A 23,489-nucleotide genomic window follows, 5' to 3' on the forward strand; every position below is an offset into this window, starting at 1 on the left:
CATCACATGGTCAATGTTCTGCCTTCTTGTAGTGAGACTGATCTAGTTGACAGATTACAATTATTTGAAGGAGCAATTGTGTTGAAAGCTGGTGTGGCAAAAGTTATGTACAGATTATGAGATAGCAGTAACATATCCACTATCTACAAATCCCTTCAAACTCACATTCAGGTATTGAAGTCTGATGAAGTAAACTTGCACATGACTATTTTATGTATCATGACTGGGCAGCTGACTCACAGGGTCAACTTTTGTATGGAGTTCATGGAACACTAGAAAATCTTACTGTGATGTAAAGCAGTGACTGTGTCAGATTGGCAAAACAAGTTGAATACGAAATGACGCAGGCCCATAAACATCATAAAAACAAAGTATATAAATATATCCATTTAATGATGTATTAATTCAGCAGAGACAATTTCTCAACAAACAAAGATATATAAAACACTAAAGAAACAACAGGAATGTATGTATAGTATATCTGGTCCATAAAAATCTACTGTAAATAAAATATTTTGTTACTAAAAGCAATACAACAATTATTTTCACTTGTAACTATTCCAAATAGAAAGTGTGCCACAACATTGTTTTTAAACAAGAGCTCTGCAGAACACTCATCTGTTCTTTGTTTTTCAAATCAACAAGAAGCATAACTCAACAATCATTAAAGCCATGGCCAAGGTTAAAGCTTTTGCACAAGGTTATTACATAACCCCAGCTTTTTGTAAAGAAACCCAGAGTTATTGCACATAAAGTCATTCAGAAACCTTTAAAAAGATCCCCTTATATCTTGATATGAAAGTGTTCAACAACATGTACATGAAATTACTAAAATATACAATGTTATTCAATATTGGTGCTTTGGTAATGTTTTGATAAGATTTCGATAAAAATATCTTTTAGATCACAAACGAAACTAATAAAAGAAAAGGGGCTTGTTTATAAAATTACAGATTAGCTCATGTACACATGTGTTATGTTTTAAGGTACATAATACCATTGTGAAGCAACAATACGAATGTGCATGTAGGCAGAATTATGCAAAAGATGAGAATAATCATAACGTACACGCATAGTTGGATATGCAATAAAATAATAAATATCTCTATCAACCTTTGACAAACAATGAAGACTTTGGCCTTTTGCTAATAATAAAAATCTAGACAACCTTTGATTGACAATATTAACTTATATCAAATTGCAATAGTTAACTATGTAGAGAAAAAACATATGTAAGACAGCATACAGAGTAAATGGCACAGTGTCATTACAACAACTGCACTGGATTTTATGTATGAGAAAAACAACTCATGATCATTTTCAAAAGTACATGAAGCTGATATTCAAAGTGTCAACGAGTAATTATTATTGTATGTTGACTTTGCCAACGTTGCAGACCTCCTCAATGGCAGCGTTGATGGCTTCCCGGGGCACATGCATCTCACACATGTTTACAAACATGTACAACTTCCGCAAGGCATAGTCATTCTGAAATACAAAATAAACCCAAATGAATGTTTTCATCAATTAGGTATAGTTCAGTATACTTCCATTGTACCAACGATTTAGAAATTATAAATAAACCAAATGTGTTTAATATGTGGGAATATGTTATGTTGCTTTATTACACCAAATTCGTAAAAAAACAGAAATCAAAACTGTATTGAAAAGATTTGAAAAATAATTTCAACAGATAAACAAGAGCTCCCTTCGAGCAAACATTCACCTGTTGTTTTTCAGACAAAAAGGGACATAACACAACAAAATTAGAGCAAAAGTTATTGGCCTAGCTCTTCAAGAGCTGTATCTAGCATTATGTGTACCATGAAAATTGTTACAGTTAACAACGATTTTAACGCCATCATTTTTAACTTTCAAATCTTTACTGCTCTGGAAGTTTAATGGAAGTTTAATGAATACAGTTGCGATTTGCAGTTGCTCCTAACAAAATTTGAGACAACTGTATCAGCTGTACTTTGTTCTATTTTAATATTTAAAAATATAAGCACATCATCAAATAGTTCACAATTAGAAATTAACAACACTATCATTAATCACATCATTTATTTTAACAAAGTTCTGACCAATCAGCCCAATAAGTGCTTCCATTTGAAGCATGATGTATCACCTCTGGAATGTTGAGGTATTCATCACAGAGCTGATCAGCTGTCTCCACCACCTCCTCGTAGCAGTCCCAAGCGGAGATTTTGTGACGCGTTTCCATGACGTTGGTTGTCAAGACATGATCATCTGTTGCCATGGCAATTATCTGTTTCATGGTCTTGTTAACAACTTCCCGTTCCTGAAGTGGACATATGAAACAATGGATTCTGTTTTATAATCAAAACTTTTGGAAGTTATATGGTCAGTCTCAGATATCAGTCTTAATGTTGTCAAGTTGAAGGCATAGGTTGGGAAAGTCAACTGTCATGCTGACTACATGATATATTCCATTAATTCTGAACTAGGCATGTATGAACGTTAAAAAGATATGCATAGATATAACTGATGAGGATCTGACAAAAGTCTTTTATACTACAAGCAATTTTGAAACAAGTCTATGTGACCTATAATAACCTTCTTATATGATTAACAATAGTAAGGGATTGACAAGCCTTGAAGGCTTTCAGCTTTTTTTATTATCACAAAGGTAATCATAAAGATTAAACAGATCCTAAAATTGTTAAGAAAGTGTTAGGATATCACACAAAAATGAGTACTATCCAGCTAGGGAAATCACCTTTAGAATTTGTTCGATCTGCTGCTGAATGTTGACGGCTTCCTCCTTCGAAGAAACAAGGTTGAGGCTGCGTCGTAGACTCTCCAGTGGAACATCCTCTGACTTCACCTTGTCAGCCTAAATAACAAACAACACTCAGTTCGAAACGTGATACTAGTATTTAATTTGCTCACACAGGAATTATTTTTAGACTTTAGCTGTAATTACACAACATACTAGTTAAATGGCGTCATGAAGCATACAATCTCATGTACTTTATCGGCATATCAATGTTTATCAACATCTATGAAATAAAGTATTAATATTTCCGTTTTATTCTAATCATTGCTGTTAATTCAAAAGTGTCTTGCTTTGGAATTAAAAGTAAATTTCAGATCATTAAGTTTATTAACAAAGTAGATGACATACACAGTAGTCTTTGACTGTTGGTTCGGAGAAATGCCTTTTGGCCGTTTGCAAGCCCTGGAACTCAGCCACCGTCATCTGGCCAATACTCTGTTTGGATGTAATAGTTAATATTAGGGATGCAAACGAATATTCGATCAAACGTTTGGTATTCGATTGTCAAAATCGGTATTCGAATGTTTGATTTTTTTGGGTGAATAAATAGAATACTAATAATTTTGCCGGCAAGTCGTTGTTGGGTATATAGTAAGTTTGTCTTGTTTTAACAACCATTGGCCCATAATGCCAGAGGTGTGAATGAGATGATAATACACTAAACATGCACCATATGTCATTTAGGGACATCGTCGGGTACTATAAAAAGTCCCTTCTAATTTTACAATATTTTGCTATAAGACAAGTGACATCTACAATTTCAATCATCTTCGGTAAATAAAAAGCCTGTGCCTCCAATGTGTTATCTTCCGTGCAACATTGCTAAAATCGCAAATCGACGGCCGCTTTTTCATACTTAGTAGAAGTCAATCCCAGAACGAAGCTGCTCGTTCTTCGAAAAGACCTTCCATAGGCGCATATCGCCATGTGACCAGCAATCCATCTAATTTCACATTGTTTACAGATATGAAGGCAGTGAAATTGAAATAATTCGATTTTTTGTTTATTCATAATCTTTTGCTTTCTTCTCTTTAAAAATTGGGAATTTCGGCCACGACGAAGTAGGGTTAAAATGCCCCAACTATTACTTAAGCGAATAGTATTAATAGTTTACTGTAACTTCTTAAAAATTGTATTTTGGTAATCGAATATTCGATCGAAAGAATTATCGAATATCAGTTTTGTCATTCGTTTGCATCCCTAGTTAATATAACATTTACTAGTATATCTTTCAATAGCCAACTTACATACATCTGCAATGTTTTATACTGTATAAACATTAGTACACTGAATACTAGTGCTCCTCAACATCAAATATATCCTAAAGTGTAAAATTCATATTTAAGAGCTTGTAACTAAAGACAATATGGCCATAGGTCAGGAAACACAGGCCAGGTTCTACTACCCATCATTGTTGTAAAGTGTACCAAGTATCAGAGTCATACCTCTAAAACTGTATATCGGTATATCACGATATGAAAATCGATCTGCTTTGTTCAAGCAGTTTCCTTTGAATAAAAATGCTTCCATGTTAATTCATACATTTTTTTAATGCACCAGCATATCTTGGTAAGTATCGCGATACGGCGCTCTCGTATTGCGATATCCAGCGATACTGTCTTTGCCTATCGTGACAGCCCTAAAGGTAATTTTTTTTATAGTTTTTGGAGTTTTGAGGTACATGAGTCCAGAAATGCCAATTTTTGCTAGTTCAAGGACCATAACTCTGGTTTTACTAAGTGCAGTGGGAAACAAAACCCAAGGTGCATAACTTCATCACCTAAATAACAATCCACCAATGTTTCTTGACTGTAGGTGAAATTGTTTTGGAGTTATGAACGCATAATACTTACAGATGGAATCAAAGATGCACACACGGACCGACAAGGGCAAATCTATATGTGACCCCTTATTTTTGTTGGGGCCTAAAAGTGTTCACCAAATTACTTACCAAATCTCCGAACTCCTGTACGTGGCTGGAGTTGGTTTCCTCCTTCGTGATACTGAACTGCTTCTGCAATGTCTCCTGGGTCAGGTCCTCCTACAGCATAACATGCTAGAGATGGTTAAACAAGTTAACCATGACAAGCACAAATACGGCTTAGAGCAAAGATGAAATTACCGTAAAAATAATTTTGACATGATAACTTCCTGACACTAATCAAAGATTTGAAGTTTTTATGTTATGACATGTGCTTTAAGATATCATGTATTTTTAAGGAAGTTAAAGCTTCTTTTTTTAATTTATATTCTATTTTGAAATAATGTCATTTGATACCATACCATTTAACTGATATGAATATTAATATCAGGGTGGTTCAGCTTGTCAATTTAAGGCAACCTTACTATCATTAAAAGGGTATTTTTAGTGCGTATAATATTGTTGTTGTAAGGAAATTTCTTAATATGAAAATATTTTAAGATCACGACTTCATCATGACTCATTTCAACCTTGTCCGAGTCTTCCATCCACTTAACACTGTACACATCCCCGAGGTAGGTTTTCCGTGTCTTGTCAAAGTAGCAGGCATATGAGGACTCGTGGCTATTTGAAGCTGTGGTCGCATACACTGGAAAATTTGTCAACAGATTCAATATTGTGTATTGTAAACTACTTGTTATTACAGCAATTATGACAAAGTGCCAAGTTTCTTAAATCATAGAAGTCTGAGTCACTAAAAACGTAAATCCAGGGTAAAAGATAAAATGTACCCATGGTTAAAACCTTAATGAATAGGCCAGTTTCTTTTTCAGTCAAATAGAAAAGAAAAAAAATCTATAAATCTTGGTTGATCGTTAATCACAAAGTGCAACAAACATATTCAATGTAAAGAGAGTAAAACACATGTTCAATGTAAAGAGAGTAAAACACATGTTCAATGTAAAGAGAGTAAAACACATGTTCAATGTAAAGAGAGTAAAACACATGTTCAATGTAAAGAGAGTAAAACACATGTTCAATGTAAAGAGAGTAAAACACATGTTCAATGTAAAGAGAGTAAAACACATGTTCAATGTAAAGAGAGTAAAACACATGTTCAATGTAAAGAGAGTAAAACACATGTTCAATGTAAAGAGAGTAAAACACATGTTCAATGAAAGGAGAGTAAAACACATGTTCAATGAAAGGAGAGTAAAACACATGTTCAATGAAAGGAGAGTAAATCACATGTTCAATGAAAGGAGAGTAAATCACATGTTCAATGAAATGAGAGTAAAACACAAAAGTCATGTTCAATGAAAGGAGGGTAAAACACATGTTCAATCAAAGTAGAGTAAAAACACATTTTCAATGAAGATTGAGTAAAACACATGTTCAATGAAAGTAGATTAAACAAGTAATCAAAGAAAGAAAAGTAACACTCAAGGTCTATGAAAGTAGAGTACCACATATGACCAAAAAAAGTTGAGTTAACACACATATTACAACTGTACATAGCCAATGAAAGTAGAGTAACAATCATTATCATGGAAAGTAGACTAGAGTAACATACATAGTCAATTAAAGAATAGTAAGACACATAATTTAAAGAGAGTAGCTTATTGTACAACATGACGTAAATGAAAGTAGAGTAACACATGTGCAATGGATGAAAAGTCACACAAATGTTAAATGAAAGTAGAGTAACACACAAAGTCATTATCAAAGAAAGCAGAGTAACACACATGTTAAAAGAAAGTAGAGTAATACACATGTTAAAAGAAAGTAGCATAACAAAAAAGTTCCGTTACACACATGTTCAATGAAAGTAGAGTACCGTAACACACATGTTCAATAAATGTAGAGTAACACACATGTTCAAAGAAAGTATAGTAACACACATGTTTATGAAAGTAGAGCAACACACATGTTAAATGAAAGTAGAGCAACACACATATTGAATGAAAGTAGAGCAACACACATATTGAATGAAAGTAGAGCAACACACATGTTAAATGAAAGTAGAGCAACACACATGTTAAATGAAAGTAGAGCAACACACATATTGAATAAAAGTAGAGCAACACACATATTGAATGAAAGTAGAGCAACACACATTAAATGAAAGTAGAGCAACACACATGTTAAATGAAAGTAGAGCAACACACATATTAAATGAAAGTAGAGCAACACACATGTTAAATGAAAGTAGAGCAACACACATATTAAATGAAAGTAGAGTTACACACATGTTAAATGAAAGTAGAGCAACACACATATTAAATGAAAGTAGAGCAACACACATGTTAAATGAAAGTAGAGCAACACACATGTTAAATGAAAGTAGAGCAACACACATGTTAAATGAAAGTAGAGCAACACACATGTTAAATGAAAGTAGAGCAACACACATGTTAAATGAAAGTAGAGCAACACACATATTAAATGAAAGTAGAGCAACACACATGTTAAATGAAAGTAGAGCAACACACATATTGAATGAAAGTAGAGCAACACACATGTTAAATGAAAGTAGAGCAACACACATGTTAAATGAAAGTAGAGCAACACACGTTAAATGAAAGTAGAGCAACACACATATTGAATGAAAGTAGAGCAACACACATGTTAAATGAAAGTAGAGCAACACACATGTTAAATGAAAGTAGAGCAACACACATATTGAATGAAAGTAGAGCAACACACATGTTAAATGAAAGTAGAGCAACACACATGTTAAATGAAAGTAGAGCAACACACATGTTAAATGAAAGTAGAGCATCACAAATATTGAATGAAAGTAGAGCAACACACATGTTAAATGAAAATAGAGCAACACACATATTAAATGAAAGTAGAGTTACAAACATATTACCATTGATATCCTTGGGCAAGAGATCCTCAAACATGGAACCAGACTCACAGGCCTCCACATAGAACACAAGCTATAAGGGAGGAGTTTTGAAATAAGCATGGTAGATTAAGAACAATAGCAACACAAGCATATTCCAAAGCCTGTCTGTTGTTCTCAGTTAGCAAAGGGACATAATTCAACAACAAATGAGCTAGAGTTATGGACCTAATGTAATATGGGTACTACATGTTAGTTCATAATAAATGTCTTAAAATAATTCATTTAATGACACATGCTAAGATTTATGCAAAATTGTGCAGCTATCAAAGACACCAGGTGTAGAACAATAACGTGACAGACAGGATACTGTAACAAAACTTTTGAAAATACTTTATTATAAGTTCTATTGTATATTATTATAAATCACCAATTCTATCTGTTTATCACCTAAATGAACTTGAGCCTGCATCACTCTTACAATTTCAATACAAAGCTAATGGGGGTGCATAGATAATTTAGATTCTTCTCATATGTTATTTTCGCAAAATTACTCATTGTTGTTATGTTAAAGTTAGGTAAGATAAAACTCCAATTAATATGCTAAATTATGTTCAATTATCCCCCCCAAAAAAATATTCAACAAAATTGTCAGAGTTTCTGACATTTACCTTATCATATTTCTTGTTATCATGCATAAACATGATGGCATCCATCAGTTTTTTGGCTTTCAACTGCAAAATAAAATATATTTCATACCAATAAGCATAAATTTAAACCAAACTAGAAATATATTACTTACAATTGCTTAGCAGAACCATTTAAAACAGCATCTTTATCCATTATAAGCAATCACTAAATGTATTAATTAATACAACCAATCTGTACCCTCAAGCTAAACCATCTTTATATTGCATCCAATAACCTTCCACTTACTGTTTTACTTCCAAAGCCAAGAATACCAGGAGCTCCATGGTCCACAAAGTTGACGAACACATGGTCGTTGGGGCCACTGAAAATATGGTACAAGGTGTATCACAAAATGGAATTCTGAGATATGGACAAATTATTTAGCTGTATGAAAATATAATGTATTCAAATATATTACATAGTTACCGAAGCATAATATAGCATACAAAACTCTGAGATACATTTCCTCTATAATAGGGCAATGCAATTCTGGATACAAAGTTAACTATTTCAGGCAATTCAAAGATACCGGTTATTATATATTGTTAGAATGGTTACAGCTGGCATTCATCCAGACTGATGAAGAAAGACAATTGCAGTTATATCTCGTGATTAAACATCGAGTATTTTATATAGAAAACAAGCGTAGCCAGGCAATATTGATGTTACACACCAGCTATATCAGTCAAGGGCCTGACTACCACCAATTTTGTAATTTGCTGCAATACTTTCTTTCACTTGCAGATTTTACACATGTGTGTAAACATTGTCAATATCGCTAGCTATGCCCCTTGAAAATGATAGCCAGACCCAATGAAAAGATGAAAGTGGCATACCTGTCTATAACCTTGCCGTTGACCTTGTCCTTTTCTCCCTTAAGTACGCTGAGGAAAGTTTCAGGGTTCACTTCCTTATAACAAATAGTCTCCCAGATAATAATTACATGCATACAGTAAAGTTTCATACGATATTATAGAGAAGCATTTGATGTTAAGATATCTAACAATAAATATAAGACAATGAGATAACAAAAATTTACACATATAATAAAGGGAAAATATATAAAAGAAGATAAGAATGGAAGAGAAAGTGGAATAAAATATGATGATGAAAATTAATTTAATGGACATTAAAGCGTCAACAACGTACAAAATTTTAATTTCAAAATTGATAACTTAAAGAATTGAGTTTATTTACAAGAGTGTCGCGAGGAGGATCAATATACACCTATCATGATGTCATTTGAGTTTTCAGGAATCGATTATATAAGTAAAAGACTCGTTAAAGATACTTATGATGTCCTACACATAGTAATAAAAAAAAGAGCTGTCACATAGACATCGCGCTCGACTTTTCCACCGCTTTTCAGTGTAAGGATTGAATAGTTTTGGCGAAACATGCATGGATCATGTATAAAGTCTCAATTCAATAAATCAAGTAGTTGGTGAGATATTAACCTATATGTGCTTACATGCAAAACCTTGACCAGAATTTCTAAGTCTATAATAAAAAGGCAAAATTTATGTTATATATAAGATAGAGTTATCTTGATTAATTAAGAAGGTTAAATGGCTGGAAGTCCCTGTATAAAGTTTCAATGCAAAACATGCTGTATTTGTTGAGATATTAACATAACTTAGTGTGGTTACATGCTAAACCTTAACCTGAATTTCTATTTCGAATAAAAAAGGCCATTATTTGAATTTAAGGCAAAATAGAGTTATCTTTCTTTGTTATTTAAGTAGATTGGATGGTTAAGTACCATTGTATTGGATGGTTGAGTACCATTGTATAAAGTCTCAATGCAATACATCAAGTAGTTGCTGAGATATTAACCTATGTGTGCTTACATGCAAAACCTTAACCAGAATTTCTAAGTCAAATAATAAAGGCCCATAATTTGCATTTTATTCATTAACCTAACTTCTTAATTTAGTAGGTTAGATAGTTGGGAATATATATCTAAAGTTTCAATGCAATACATGATGTATTTGCTGAGATATTGACTTAAATGTGGTTACATGCAAAACCTTAACCAGAAATAACCAGAATTTCTACTTGAATAAAAAAGGGCCATTATTTTGCATTAAATGCAAACTAGAGTTATCTAACTTGGTAAATTAAGTAAGTTGGATGGTTGAGTACCATTGTATAAAGTCTCAATGCAATACATCAAGTAGTTGGTGAGATATTAACCTATGTGTGCTTACATGCAAAACCTTAACCATAATTTCTAAGTCAAGTAATAAAGGCCCATAATTTGCATTATATTCAAATTAGTGTTATCTTACTTGATTAATTAAGTAGGTTGGATAGTTGGGAATACATATTTTAAGTTTCAATGCAATACATGATGCATTTGCTGAGATAATGAACTAAAGGTGCTTACATGCAAAACCTTAACCAAGGTGTGACGCCTACGCCGACACATGGGTGAGTAGTATAGCTCTCCTTATTCTTCCAATAGTTGAGCTAATAAATAAGATTGGATTATCTTTTTCTAATTTTGACCCAAGTAAGTCTCTTTAATTACAACAATATTGATCACCACACGAAGACCTGGAAGAAGAGTCTCCCACCTTGCCAGTGTAGTCCTTGATAATTCCCTCGTACACGTTGGGGCCATCAGGATGGTTGATCAGGTTCCCCTTTACTGGGTTCCTGCAATATGTCATAAACATGGTATATGAGGCTGGAGATTGTGATTCAAGCAAAGTGCAATTCCGATGTTAAAACAAAAACCCTTTATCGGTTTGTATTTTTTATATTTTGGGAAGGACCCAAACCCTTTGACCCTCAAAACTTAAATAACAATTAAGAAAAGTTTTTCAAACAGAACTTTGAAAAAAAATAATCTTAAAAGGATTCTGATCGGCAACCTTAGGTTAAGCAGCATGGCAAACTGAAGGACAGCATGGCTCAACGCCTTGGCCAAAAGGAGTAGAAGAAACACTTAATTACCGACTATTATCAAAACCATTTACCGTACTTGCATGCAGGACTGCAAAAACAAGGAATTATCCATCTGACTTACTCTGAGTTCTCAGCGATGTCATCATACATCATCACAACAATTCGCTCATCTGGGATGCCGTGGGCATGTAATATCTGGTAGGCGTGGCACACATCTGCCTGAAAACAAAAATACTTTTTAGTAATTGTTTTTGGGCATATATAAATATTTAGCATTTATACAGCCAAAATTAAGATTTTGAATAGGTGACTTAACAGTTGGTATGATTTCATTTTGAAACTAGTCAATATTTAAAATGTTATTTAAAACAACCATATCATCACTATAAAATGATATACATGTATACAAGTGTAAAGTGATGCACAAATTGCTATTATATATAATGTATCTAGTGGGGATCGCACCCATGATTCTTCCCACTACAGGCACACTCTACCTCGTCACAATAAAAAACTAGCTCAGTAGCTCCTTAGCAAGATATAAATGTCAGGCCCACTTCATATTAACTCTCCAAACTTGAATTTCAAAGACTGACAGAGGAAAATTTGCTATCAACTTTATCGTGTTATCTATGGGGTTATGGTGTACCATGTGCAATTTACTTTTGGCGCCAAAATTAAAAGGATACTAACAGTGATTCATTTCATATTTTTTTCAGAATGGGATTTAACATATTTGAAAAATATTGTCATTTTTGAGGATGAATGAACACTTTTTTGTGACAGGAAACAGACTTGAAAAAGCAGTCAATTGCAACAAGAAAAAATCACAGTCACAAAATGAAAAGCTCATCTGACAGGTATCAATCCAACTGCACACTGCACTGCAGGTTATCATAACATTTTTACACCTACGGATTTAGTTAGCACAAAAGCATGACCGTATCAGTGCAGTGGTTTATGGGATACCAAGTTTGTATCTCCAGGGTTATGGATTTGAACTTTGAGCATCAAATTTTTAATTCCTTTTATGTTTTTCATGCCTGCTAATTGGTTGAATTTGCCATTCACATTAAAGTTGAAATGAAATAGTTTGCCTGATTTTTTTGTAACTTAAGCATCATTCTTCTTCTTTAATAGTGCTTGAAGAAATATGTGGTATTTGCCATAATGTTGCTATGCTTAGATTACACAATTATTTTAAAGTGCGAACTTATTTTGTTGTAAAAATATCTTTTAATACTAGGCGTGAATAAAAAAAATAACTGGAGTTTTGCATGCAGATGAAATCACTGATCTGTCAGTCAAAGCGCCCAAGTCAACATCTGTTTTGGCCTGATCTTATCATAAAGCAACAAAAACGGTATTGTTAGTCTTTAAGATTCATATTTAATGAGTCCCGGATTCTATTCCAGCCATGGCGCTAGTGAGTTTGGTTCGTGGTCACCAAGCTAAACAAGTGGGTGTCCTTCGGGTATCCCAAACAAGACCACAAAGTGGCGTGCCAACAATTAATATTTTGTTTTCATTGATCTTGAGGAAAAAAATAAATATCAACAAAACATATTGCAAAATGCTGATAAGTAAAATTTAATACATATCTTATTTTAATGAAACCTACATGTACATAAATTCATCTTCCTTCAGTTTCTAAAGCATATGTTTTTCAGTGATAGGGGCTTAAACATGTCCATTTAAAATGAGCATGCCTGGTCAGTTACCTGGTCAGTTAAAAAAATAATTTCATCAATTATGTTGTACTATAGGCTTGAACATTAATTTCCATAAAAACCTCCAAATTGTTATTCATTCCGTTAATAACCTATACTAGGTCTTACAATAATCAATTGAGTTGCAAAATGCACCAACCTGTATTGCCATTCGTATCAAATTAGGGCACTAAGTAATTTTAAGTTGAGGCGTATCCTGTTTTTTTCTGTGGTCACCAAATTTTCCAGGAAAATAACAAAACAAAACATGTTTATAACAACTATTTGATTAGCAAGAGCTATTACAGAGACAGTGCGCTATACTGTTAAGCTGTTTTTAAGTTTAAGGATTGCAAAGTTTTGGCTAAATATGCAAACATCACTGTTTCATATAATCTAAGATAAAATACAAAATCTTAACCAGATTTTTTAAGTCAAATAATAAAGGAGCATAATTTGCATTATATGCAAAATAGATTCATCATACCTGATTGTATAATGTTTTAAAGCAATACATCACAAGGGCAGTTCCAGGATATAACATTAGACAGGGCGTTATTCACAGGGCATGATTTAGGGGGTGTAATTTTTTTTATTTGCGCCCACCCTCAGATCTGAATTTTATGTTTGGTTTAAAGTGTTGGCAGGGGCTTTTGGAGTGCTCCCCTTGGAAAATTTCAACAATTTCTAGTCTGAAAGATGATTAATTCCCATTGTATAAAGCCTCAATTGCTGAAACCTTAATCAAGGTGTGATGCTGACGCCAATGATGACACCAACGTTGACACTAGGGTGAGAAATCTAGATATTCATATTCTGCGAAAAGTAGAGCTAAAATTAGTGATTTTCACCTGTATTTCATGATGTGTAGATGTGTGTATATGTGTTGCAAAAATATTTTAATTGTCAACCCTTTCATGTGTTATTGTCCAGACACCATAGTTTTGGCAATTTTTAAGTTGAAAAGGGCCATAACTCTGTTTGCAACCAAACCTCTATCAAACCTGACTGGTATTTACAAATTAACATGTGAACCAAATATATTTTAAATCTTTCGACTCTTTAAAGCGTAATTGTTCAGAAACCAAAATTCCACCTGCCCGACCGACCGACAAAGTCACTTGTATGTATCCCCTCAAACTTTGTATCAAATACATTGATTTTTTATAACAGTATCAAAGTTAAACTGGATTTAAAAAAGGTTAAGTAGTGAAGTAAAAATCATTTTGATAACTTTTATCACATTAATGAACGTGACATTCAAAATATACTAGAACATGTAAATCTCATTGAATGATCAATGAATGATCAATGTGACCTAATTGATAACTGTGCACATTTAATCACACAGGTATTTATATCATAATTTTACAGTCACATTTAAACAATTTTGAACAGGGCCACAAACTACAAAAGCAGTTCAGACAAGTCAAGTATGCTTATCTTTATGATGAACCATTCCTTGATAATTAGGCCAATACTGTTCTTATCTTAATTGTTTGATTAGGTTTACCATCCCAATTAACTTGATGTAAATTGAAAACTCATTATCAATGTACCATGTGGTCAGTGGTACAGAATATCAGTATAGGTTACAAAGAATCTTACAACAATCATTCAAACAAATTTATTCATTTAAGCTTTTTTAACACAAAAATTAAAAATGAAATATGATTGATTACCATTTTATATTTTAGTGCAGTTAAATTCATATCCATATATTACCTCTCAAAATGTATGATGACATCTCTTACACTGGAAATATAAGTGCTGTAGGGAGTACATTGTTAATTTTCGTAAAATATATTTATACATTCTTTTTCATTTGGAGGTCTATCCGAAAATTAATCACTAGTCTGGTTCTGCTAATCTGCCTGCGCAAAACTTGAATGATTGATTTTCATGTGGACCTTACGGTAAACAATAACCTTTACTTATGGCCACATGTTCAAAAATCTTCAGGCGATTTGAAAAAGGTATTGAACAGACATTAAAAGAGCTACTCCCTGCGAAAATGGGCCATGTAAACATTAAAAATTACTTTATTAAATAATGTCAAATAAGACTAAAGTGTTGTTTTCATGTGCCTTTTTGTACTATATTAATATCATCAGCAATTTTTCGGTGAATGATTTCGCTACCTGTTTTAAACGTGATCCTTATGCTTATAAACTTGAAATTGGAAACCAGGTTAAGTAAGGACAAAATGTCAGGAAATTATTTGAAAACAGCTGAATACATTAACTTTCATTGGATTTTATTTCTAAGCACCTTAATGGATTTGTATACACTTATCACATGGTTTGTCAAAATGAGTCTACCTGTCTTTTATTCCATCATTATGTTTTTAACAAAAATGTTAAAAAAAATGTCCACACATCCAATACTGAAGGATGTTGAAGTGTTATTTAGATAATTGATTATAATAAATAATAATCGAAAAGCTCATTATCAGCAACCATCCATAGTGATTTTGTCATAATCATTTTTATTTTTTTGAGCTGTCTGAGCTACATGAATGAGGTTGATACAACAAACAAAGTCAGAACACACTTAAAACACATTTGAAGCCTTACAATAATGAATCTATAATGCAAAATAAAAAAGGTTTATAAATGCATGAAAATGATATATTATATTTTATTTATGATCATATTTCAATCTGGGATGATCAAAAGAAATAATGGTCCCATTTCAAAAACTATGGGTGCAGAAATGTGGCTCAAATGTAATTGGTTTATACTTATTTATATTAGCTTGATTGTGAAGACAGCTGACATAGCTGATATGAATCACTCTTGGGTCTCTTTCCTGGACATAAACCAGTACTGTGTCCTTGTTGAGAGGCTATGCGAAAGAACCCCTCGTGGGGAACAAACCCACTTCCTCTTGGGTGAGAGGCAGTATCTATATCACTAGACCACTCTCACCACAATTATAATTATGGTCTATCAGCCATAGTTTCAACGATAAAAAGATGATTATAATGTCAATCCCTCTGAATAAATTTCTTTACAATTTAAAAAGCAAAGCATGTACTTAATGTAACCACTTACCAGCAGAAATCATCATAATAGCTTTTATAGAGTCAACCGAAACAGAGACAGTGTACACATGCGGTGACAACTCAGCAACAACATCGACAATGATTTAAAACGACTTTGATTTTGTAAAACACCATGCATAACCTAAACTTAGACTACTATAAAATCTATACCTGTGACATTTAACAAACTGTTTACCTGGTGTCTGTAATTGAAATAGCCATTGGAACCAGCCACCAAGAGAGCCCAGTGATTTCCTCCATTCTGTGGCTGTTCAAACTCAAATACATTGGAAGGCAGGGAAAGTGAGAGCCCAAAAACACAACACAGAACAAACAATCGCTCCATCTTCGCTGTCAAGTCAAGTATGAATATATTTACTCCAAGTTTCCAAGTTGTATTCTGTAATTGCGTCGTATCACTGTCAGCTGATAACTGCAGCCATATTTACATCACGTGAAACTTGTCATGTGACTCCACGGCTACGCTCTACTGAATCATCAATCAACCTTACTGTAAGTCACAGAAAGGTGAAGGTCGAACTGTCGGGTAAAAAAAACACATTGACATTGGCACGCAGTCTCTTTTGTGGAACTGATAAATAAATCTGCGAATATTTATTTTTTCATTCAACTAAAATGGCTGCCTCAGTAAGTTGTTAATTGTCAGTTTTGCATATCGTATTTGTTTGGCAAAATTATTGTGTTCCCAACATTTCGGATAAAATATTCGGATAAGTAGTCTTAGATTTTTCAGCTTTACAGAACAACTTGAGAAAAGAAATCGTTTAGGGTAAGGACTAATCCCAGAAATCACGCCAACATATGGCAACTATTGTTTAGGTCTGTGTGGTAAATCTGGTGCCCAAAAGACTGCCCAAAAGATTGATGTATAGTGACCATTGCTTCAAGATACACTAGCATCTTTCTGTACTGGCTGAAAGGCAGATAATTGTTGCCACAAGCTCTTGTACAGTACATATTTCGTTTTGTTTTTAGGATAGGAATCAAAGCATCCATACTTATTTTGCTTGCAGCCCAGGGGCTGTAAACAAGTACTTACTGTAGAAGTTAATTGTTTGGTTAAGTTTGTTAGTTAATTGTTTGGTTATGTTTGTTTGGTTAAGTGTAAGATCTCCGTTTCACGGTATGAGCATCAAACATTTTATTACATGTGTGAAATTTTTACTGCTGGTCTTCATTAGGGAATAAATTCAATCATTACTGGGAGCTTGTGCAAAAAAATAATTGTTGTAGTAATTACGTTATACTACAATGTATTCAGGGCATTAAGAGGAAGAAAGACAAATAATATATACAAATTATAAATCAGAAGTTGCAAATACAAATTATTGGTCATTATAAAGTTGCCTCCCTTGTTTTAGCACTTGTTGGTTTCAGTATATTTATGATAAAGTAGAAAATTACAGAATACATTTAAGCATCTTGAACTTGCAAATAACAGTTTTTGTATTTTATTAAATACTTATAATTGCAAATGTCAGAGAATGATTTAAATATTACATTTCTTTTCCCTTAAAGTTAAAGAGTGTGTGTATATATATACATGCAAGCTTATGTTGGTTGATTCATTTCATTTTGCACTTGACTGTGCAAATTAATCCATTGCAAACTGCTCTTAAGTTGTCGGCATTATTCAATTCCATCAAATAATATAATGCGATAATGCACACATAGTAGAATATCAGTGGTTGTCTTTTTGCTTCTTTACTTGTCACAATCACATACAAAGCATGCATGCTCATTCTTTACTCTTTTAAAGATTATTAAATGTACATTTAAAATTGAAAAACACCTCTCATCTTAATTAGTTTGTTGTCAAACAACATGGATCAACAAGGCCTACACGCACAAAATTTTAGGTGATGAGTTGATGCAATCCAAATTCAAGGCCAATACTTCTAATTGAAGCCTATTACTTTTGGAGACTAATAAACTTTAAAAGGGGACCGCAAAATACATGCAAAGGCTTTTCTCTACAGAGAAAAAGACACTTCTAAGAGGCAATTTTCAAATGTGATTCATACATTTTCGCAGATAGTGTTAGCATCTTAATCAATGTGTGACATGATTTAAACATTAGGGGGTTAGTAGGTGACCCAATATGGGATATACTTGGCAAAGGAAATCATACCCAAGTTCAAACTTCACTCTCAAGCAAAATGGTCTCTTTTGCCCTATGTTTCCTGTATCTGATCACCTACTAACAACGTAGCTTATAGTATGAAATGTACATATTTACTTATACATATACAGTAAAACTGTGGTCGTTTGAACAGGCTTTTGTTTGAGAACCGGCAGTCACCCGAGGTCAGAGAACATTTTTCCTTCAATTTTCATATAAAATATACTGATGCTGCAGCGAAACCTAAATATGTCAAAGAGTCCAGCACTATAGCCGGTCCCAAATACACAAATCATGCACAAAACCTTATGGCTACCTCGAGGTCATAATTTCACACTTTATCCCGAACGAGTGTTCCAAAATAAACAAACAATTGCTAGGTGTTTTCGCAAGTTGTAAAAATTGCAATGACAGTTAAAAGGAAATTTGATAGCGTGTGAAAAAACGTTTATAACTGTTTACGCATGGCCGATGATAGTTGATAAGGGCATTTGAGAAGTTAATTATGAGTTTGAACAGTTAAGCGAGACAGACAAGATGCGCCAATCATCAATCCTTGATTTTGCGAAACTTAAATCTGACTAATGCCATAATATTTACGGTACTATCATATTTAAATGTTGCTTGTTTAGAAAATGTGTTTTTTGTAAAAATAAGCATAACTATTCATTCATTTATAAAATGTTTTGTCTTTTACTTTTCGTAAATGACAGTCTTTGAACATATGAGCGATTTCCACAAGGCAACACATTATCGGTGTTGTAGTAAACAGTGGGTTTGACGACTTCAATCTTAAAATACACTGAAAGATATTTCATAACAGACTGAAAAATTGAAACTCAGGTCCTTCGAAACATCATTTCCCTCGAGGTTTTAGCTCAGACTCCGGCGTCCTCAAGCGATTGCAGTTTTTACTGTACAAGATAAATGGTCACAGTATACAGTATGAGGGATCAGAGCTAGACACACTTTACTCCTTATATTTGTATATGGTGTTACATCCATCTTGCACTTAGACCTTGAGTGTAGTAACTGATTCACTTTTTATTATACCCCCCAAAACAAAGTTTGGGGGGGGTATACTGGAATCGGGTTGTCCGTCTGTCCGTCTATCTGTCTGTCTGTCCGTCTGTCCGTCTGTCCGTCCGTTTTTTTTTTGTCCGGGATTCATCTTTGTCGTTATTGAACAAATCTTTTTCAAACTTTCAAATATTAATGACCATGATGTAAACCTGTGCCTCCGTGGATTTGGTCAGAGTCGCATGATCCTGAGTGGAGTTGTGGCCCCTTAATGAGTTAAATTGGGCAAAATTAGCTTTGTCTTGGATTCTTCTTTGAAGCTATTGAGCAAATCTTTTTCAAACTTTCAAATATTAATGGCCATGATGTAAACCTTTGCCTCCATGAATTTGGTGGGAGTCACATGATCCTGAGTGGAGTTGTGGCCCCTTAATGAGTTAAATTGGGTAAAATTAGTTTTGTTCGTCCTACTCCTTCGTCATTTTTGAATGAATCTTTTTCAAACTTTTAGCCATGGTGAGAACATTTGCCCCTGTGATTGTGGTTGGAATCACATGATCATGTCTCCAATTATGGCCCCTGAATAAGTTAAAATAGGCAAAAATTATACAGCTTTGTCTAGCCTAATCCTTGGTCATTTTTTCTCATTTTTTCTATAAATCTTTTTCAAACTTTCAGATGTCAATGACCATGATATGAACTGTTGAATATGTGATTTGGTGCACCTGTATTAATCAGAATGTTTGCATGGCCTTAAAAAGACCTTTAATTGATTTTGTCCTTAAAAAGACCATCAAAAGTCCTGAAGTTAGGTGCATACAGGCCTTAAATTTGTTACAATATTCGCTTTGGTGGCCTACTCCTTTGTCATTTTTCAATATATTTTTCTCAAACTTTCAGCTATCCATGACCATGATGTGAACCTTTGTATATGTGATTTTGTGCACCTGTATTATTTCCTTGGTACTCATGTGTGGGGGGGAGGTGGTGGGGGGTGGGTAAACAGAAATTGGGTTGGCAGACTGTCAAATTCACCCGTCCACCTTCATTTTGGAATATCCTGTCAGGAGTCATGACCCCTTTATGGTGAAAATGAGAGAAACAGGTTTGTTATCTCCCCTGAGGTGGGTGGGAGTGGGGTAATATTCGCTTTGGTGGCCTACTCCTTTGTCATTTTTCATCATGACCCCTTTATGGTGAAAATGAGAGAAACAGTAATGTATTGCCTTGTGCTTTCTAATGATACCATAACTAAGGCCAGGGCAAACAACCTAGACAGGGAAGGGTTGGGGGGTATTCGTTAGCCTTTGGCTTACAGTTCTAGTTTTTAAAGAAACTATTATTTGTGTTTATTGTTATATTGTGGGCTCAAAATTACAAAAAAATCAAAAATGTTTTTGTTTTTTTAACTCTCCTGGTCACAGAATGACGCATGTGGATAATCATTGTATGTACTTGAATTTTTTTAATTAATATGTAATGAATGAAAAAAGTAGTATATGTTCACAGTAGAAGTTTTCTTTTTTATATATATATGGGTAGATAAATGAGAAACACTCACAAATTTTTACTGTAATCTTGCATTCTTAGAGCGCACTATAATGGCTATTTCCATGGTTTATCATAATTCTTTTTGCAATAATAATGCACAAAAAACACCTGAGCTTGAAATAATACTTGCATATAACAATAATAACATTAAAATAAATACTGAGATGATTTAAAATGCGTAATTTACATTCATAATGGCTTTGATAAGAGTGCATCATTATTTTTGCTCTTAATTTGCCAACCAAGCGATTAAAATGCACACATATTGTCATGTACACTGTAGTGAGTATCATAAACCATGTGATGTTAGTAAAGAAAGGCCTGAGCACGTCATGTGGTGATATTAATTATATCGTAACAAAAAATTGATTGGCAGTGTAGCAGTGAATTAAAAAAAATGTTCAGTGTAAATCTGCAACCATTGACCTAAACAGTGCCGTTGCAGGTTAATAAAAAGAGCAATATTATTTATTATTTTTAAATTATCTTCATTAAACTTATACCGATATATTTTAAAATTAGAGAATTAATTCTCTGTCAAATAGTTATAATTTGAATTTGAGAAGTACAGTTTAAATTTTTATAGCTGATAGGCATCACAGTGGCTTGATGACAAAGGCTCATTAAAGTCACAATAAATAATTTCATTTTATGTTTATGGCACTGTATTGTATTGATAATATACATGTTCATGTATGTATAAAATATAATTTTGGCTAGTTGAAATTATTTATTGTGACTTTAATGAGCCTTTGTCATCAAGCCACTGTGATAGGTATTAATTTTTTTTAAACGTCAATAATGTTAAAATTTTGTTAAAATATTTACCTTACTTAAATTGATTGAATATTAAGAAACTATTGTTTTGTGTTATTTGAATATGGTAATTAATTTCTTTATTTCAAATATTGCAAGTTATAAAAAAGTCATTTCATGAATAAAGACAACTTGAGATGGAAAACACAGACGGTATTGTTTGTAAAAAACTTCAAATGTCTCCATGGTTTGCATGATCTCTTCACGAAACATAAATGATTTGAAAGATAAAGAATTTTACTTTCATCTGATTAAATTTTGAATTTGAAGTGTTTGTTATGCCCCTGAAGGTGGGCATATTATTTTCATTTTAGATTAAGAACTCTTTCCAAAATGTCTAGAGTCTTTTTCCCAAAATGTGCAGAAAAAGGCCTGCTATATTTTCACAGATTTTCGTTGAGATCTGTACCAAAGCATTTTATTATTTAGATATTGCCACAAATATGTATTATTACACAAAATAAAATATAAATGTCATTACACCATCCTGGCAGCAACCATGGATGCATATTCTGACAATGAAAAATGGCAAATGTCAAGTCACAAATTTAGCAACATTTTTACTTAGTAATTTATTTAAAAGTTTGCATTAGCATTTATTGGTATTTTACTTACAAGATTATGTAAAAAACCTGATGAAAATAAAAAGGTATATATTCAATTTGAAATACAATATCACCTGAGTGTAGAAAAACTCACTTCAGCGATAAAGCGGGAAAAAATCGCCTTTAAACACACAAATGTGCATTTTCATAGCAAAATATACAGAAAAAATACACTTATGTACAAAATATGCAGAAAAAATGCACTTTCAACTGCATCTTAAGTGTATCTTGGTAAAAAGCTTATTATTAATTTAGAAGGAAATGAGAAAAAAATGATTTTTGTAAAATGTCAAATGTTTACAACGCTTTAATGCAATATAATGTTCTATTTGTAAGGCACAGCCTCATGATATGACTGTGTGACCTTGATTGTGTATAAAAGTCATAATAATGCATTTGTAGGACACTCTAACCTTCAAATGATTGATGTAGGGCATTTAGCCTACATGTTACAAAAGTGTCTATCTTTTGTGTATGTCTGATTATTTTCCTGACAGATTCGATGTACATGTAAATCCAACTGTACCAGCAAATGGACTCAATGATCAATGATTATTTAAAATCGGATTTCTTTACATTTCTTTACATATGCCTCTGACTGAGAGGTTATATTGTTATTGTTAAAATATTCAAAGATGTATGGGTGATTTTTGGTGTGCAAGATGTATTACATTGGATTTAAACTGCTTTTAATATACATATATCTTTGTTTAAAGAGATACAAATGTCTTATAAATGAAGGAAAACTGTTTCCATTTGATAAAAAACAGTGTCCACAAAATAATTGAAGCCTTATTCTTTATCATCAAAGCAATGAGAATAATGAATATGTATATTTTTGGTGTTGAGTTGCAGGTACTAATAATTAAAGACTTGCAAAATTATTTTTGAAAGAAATCTGTTTCAAACTTTCATGCGAATTATCTATAATTTTTCAAAAAGATGTCAAGAATTCGGGCAGCAGGATATGATTATATGAACTTTGGTATTAATATTTGTATAAAGGTTTGATTATGTACTGGTAATTGGGTATTTGTCCAGGGAATATTTTCCTTGTGACGGCCTGTATGTTTAATGATTTTTTTATCATCAGCGCAAAAATTTAACCTTGACCATAACTAGTGATGTTCCGATGATAGATTATAATCGAAAATCGATTGGTTGGGCCTGAAATCGGCGACAATTGATAGTATTTAGTTATAATCGATTATCGAAAAAAAAAAAAATAAAAAAAAATTAGCAAGTGTGTAGATGTTATCTTTAACAAAATGGCTGATGAAAGCCACAATGAGCAAGAAAATGAACTATTTTTTATACAACAACACTTAATAACTTCAATCATAGAAATAAGGTATATGCATATAATGATTAAGATTTTAATACTGTACATGAATAAAACTACAACTCAGGTACTATCTAGTATT

At 33.0% G+C, this 23,489-nt stretch overlaps 2 protein-coding genes across 2 annotated transcripts in view; one reads left to right on the forward strand and one right to left on the reverse strand.

Annotated features, from left to right (window-relative positions):
* Nucleotides 1-374: 374 nt before the first annotated feature.
* On the reverse strand, nucleotides 375-16,393 carry LOC128207283 (legumain-like). The gene is made up of 13 exons (XM_052910124.1): nucleotides 16,127-16,393; nucleotides 11,297-11,394; nucleotides 10,842-10,923; nucleotides 9,099-9,172; nucleotides 8,509-8,584; nucleotides 8,244-8,306; nucleotides 7,597-7,666; nucleotides 5,252-5,370; nucleotides 4,752-4,841; nucleotides 3,149-3,235; nucleotides 2,741-2,857; nucleotides 2,129-2,302; nucleotides 375-1,488 (listed from the first exon to the last, which is right to left on the reverse strand). The coding sequence occupies exons 1-13, from the start codon at nucleotides 16,274-16,276 to the stop codon at nucleotides 1,366-1,368; spliced, it is 1,323 nt and encodes a 440-aa protein (XP_052766084.1). The 5' UTR covers nucleotides 16,277-16,393; the 3' UTR covers nucleotides 375-1,365.
* A 36-nt stretch (nucleotides 16,394-16,429) lies between these two features.
* Nucleotides 16,430-23,489, forward strand: part of LOC128207281 (UTP--glucose-1-phosphate uridylyltransferase-like) — a 37,944-nt gene continuing 30,884 nt past the window's right edge. Inside the window, exon 1 of the mRNA XM_052910120.1 lies at nucleotides 16,430-16,578. Coding sequence (XP_052766080.1) covers nucleotides 16,567-16,578 — 12 coding nt within the window. The 5' untranslated portion in view covers nucleotides 16,430-16,566. The remainder of the gene's footprint in view (nucleotides 16,579-23,489) is intronic.

This window comes from Mya arenaria, chromosome 11 (genome assembly GCF_026914265.1).
Source record: "Mya arenaria isolate MELC-2E11 chromosome 11, ASM2691426v1".
Taxonomy (NCBI): Eukaryota; Metazoa; Mollusca; class Bivalvia; order Myida; family Myidae; genus Mya; species Mya arenaria.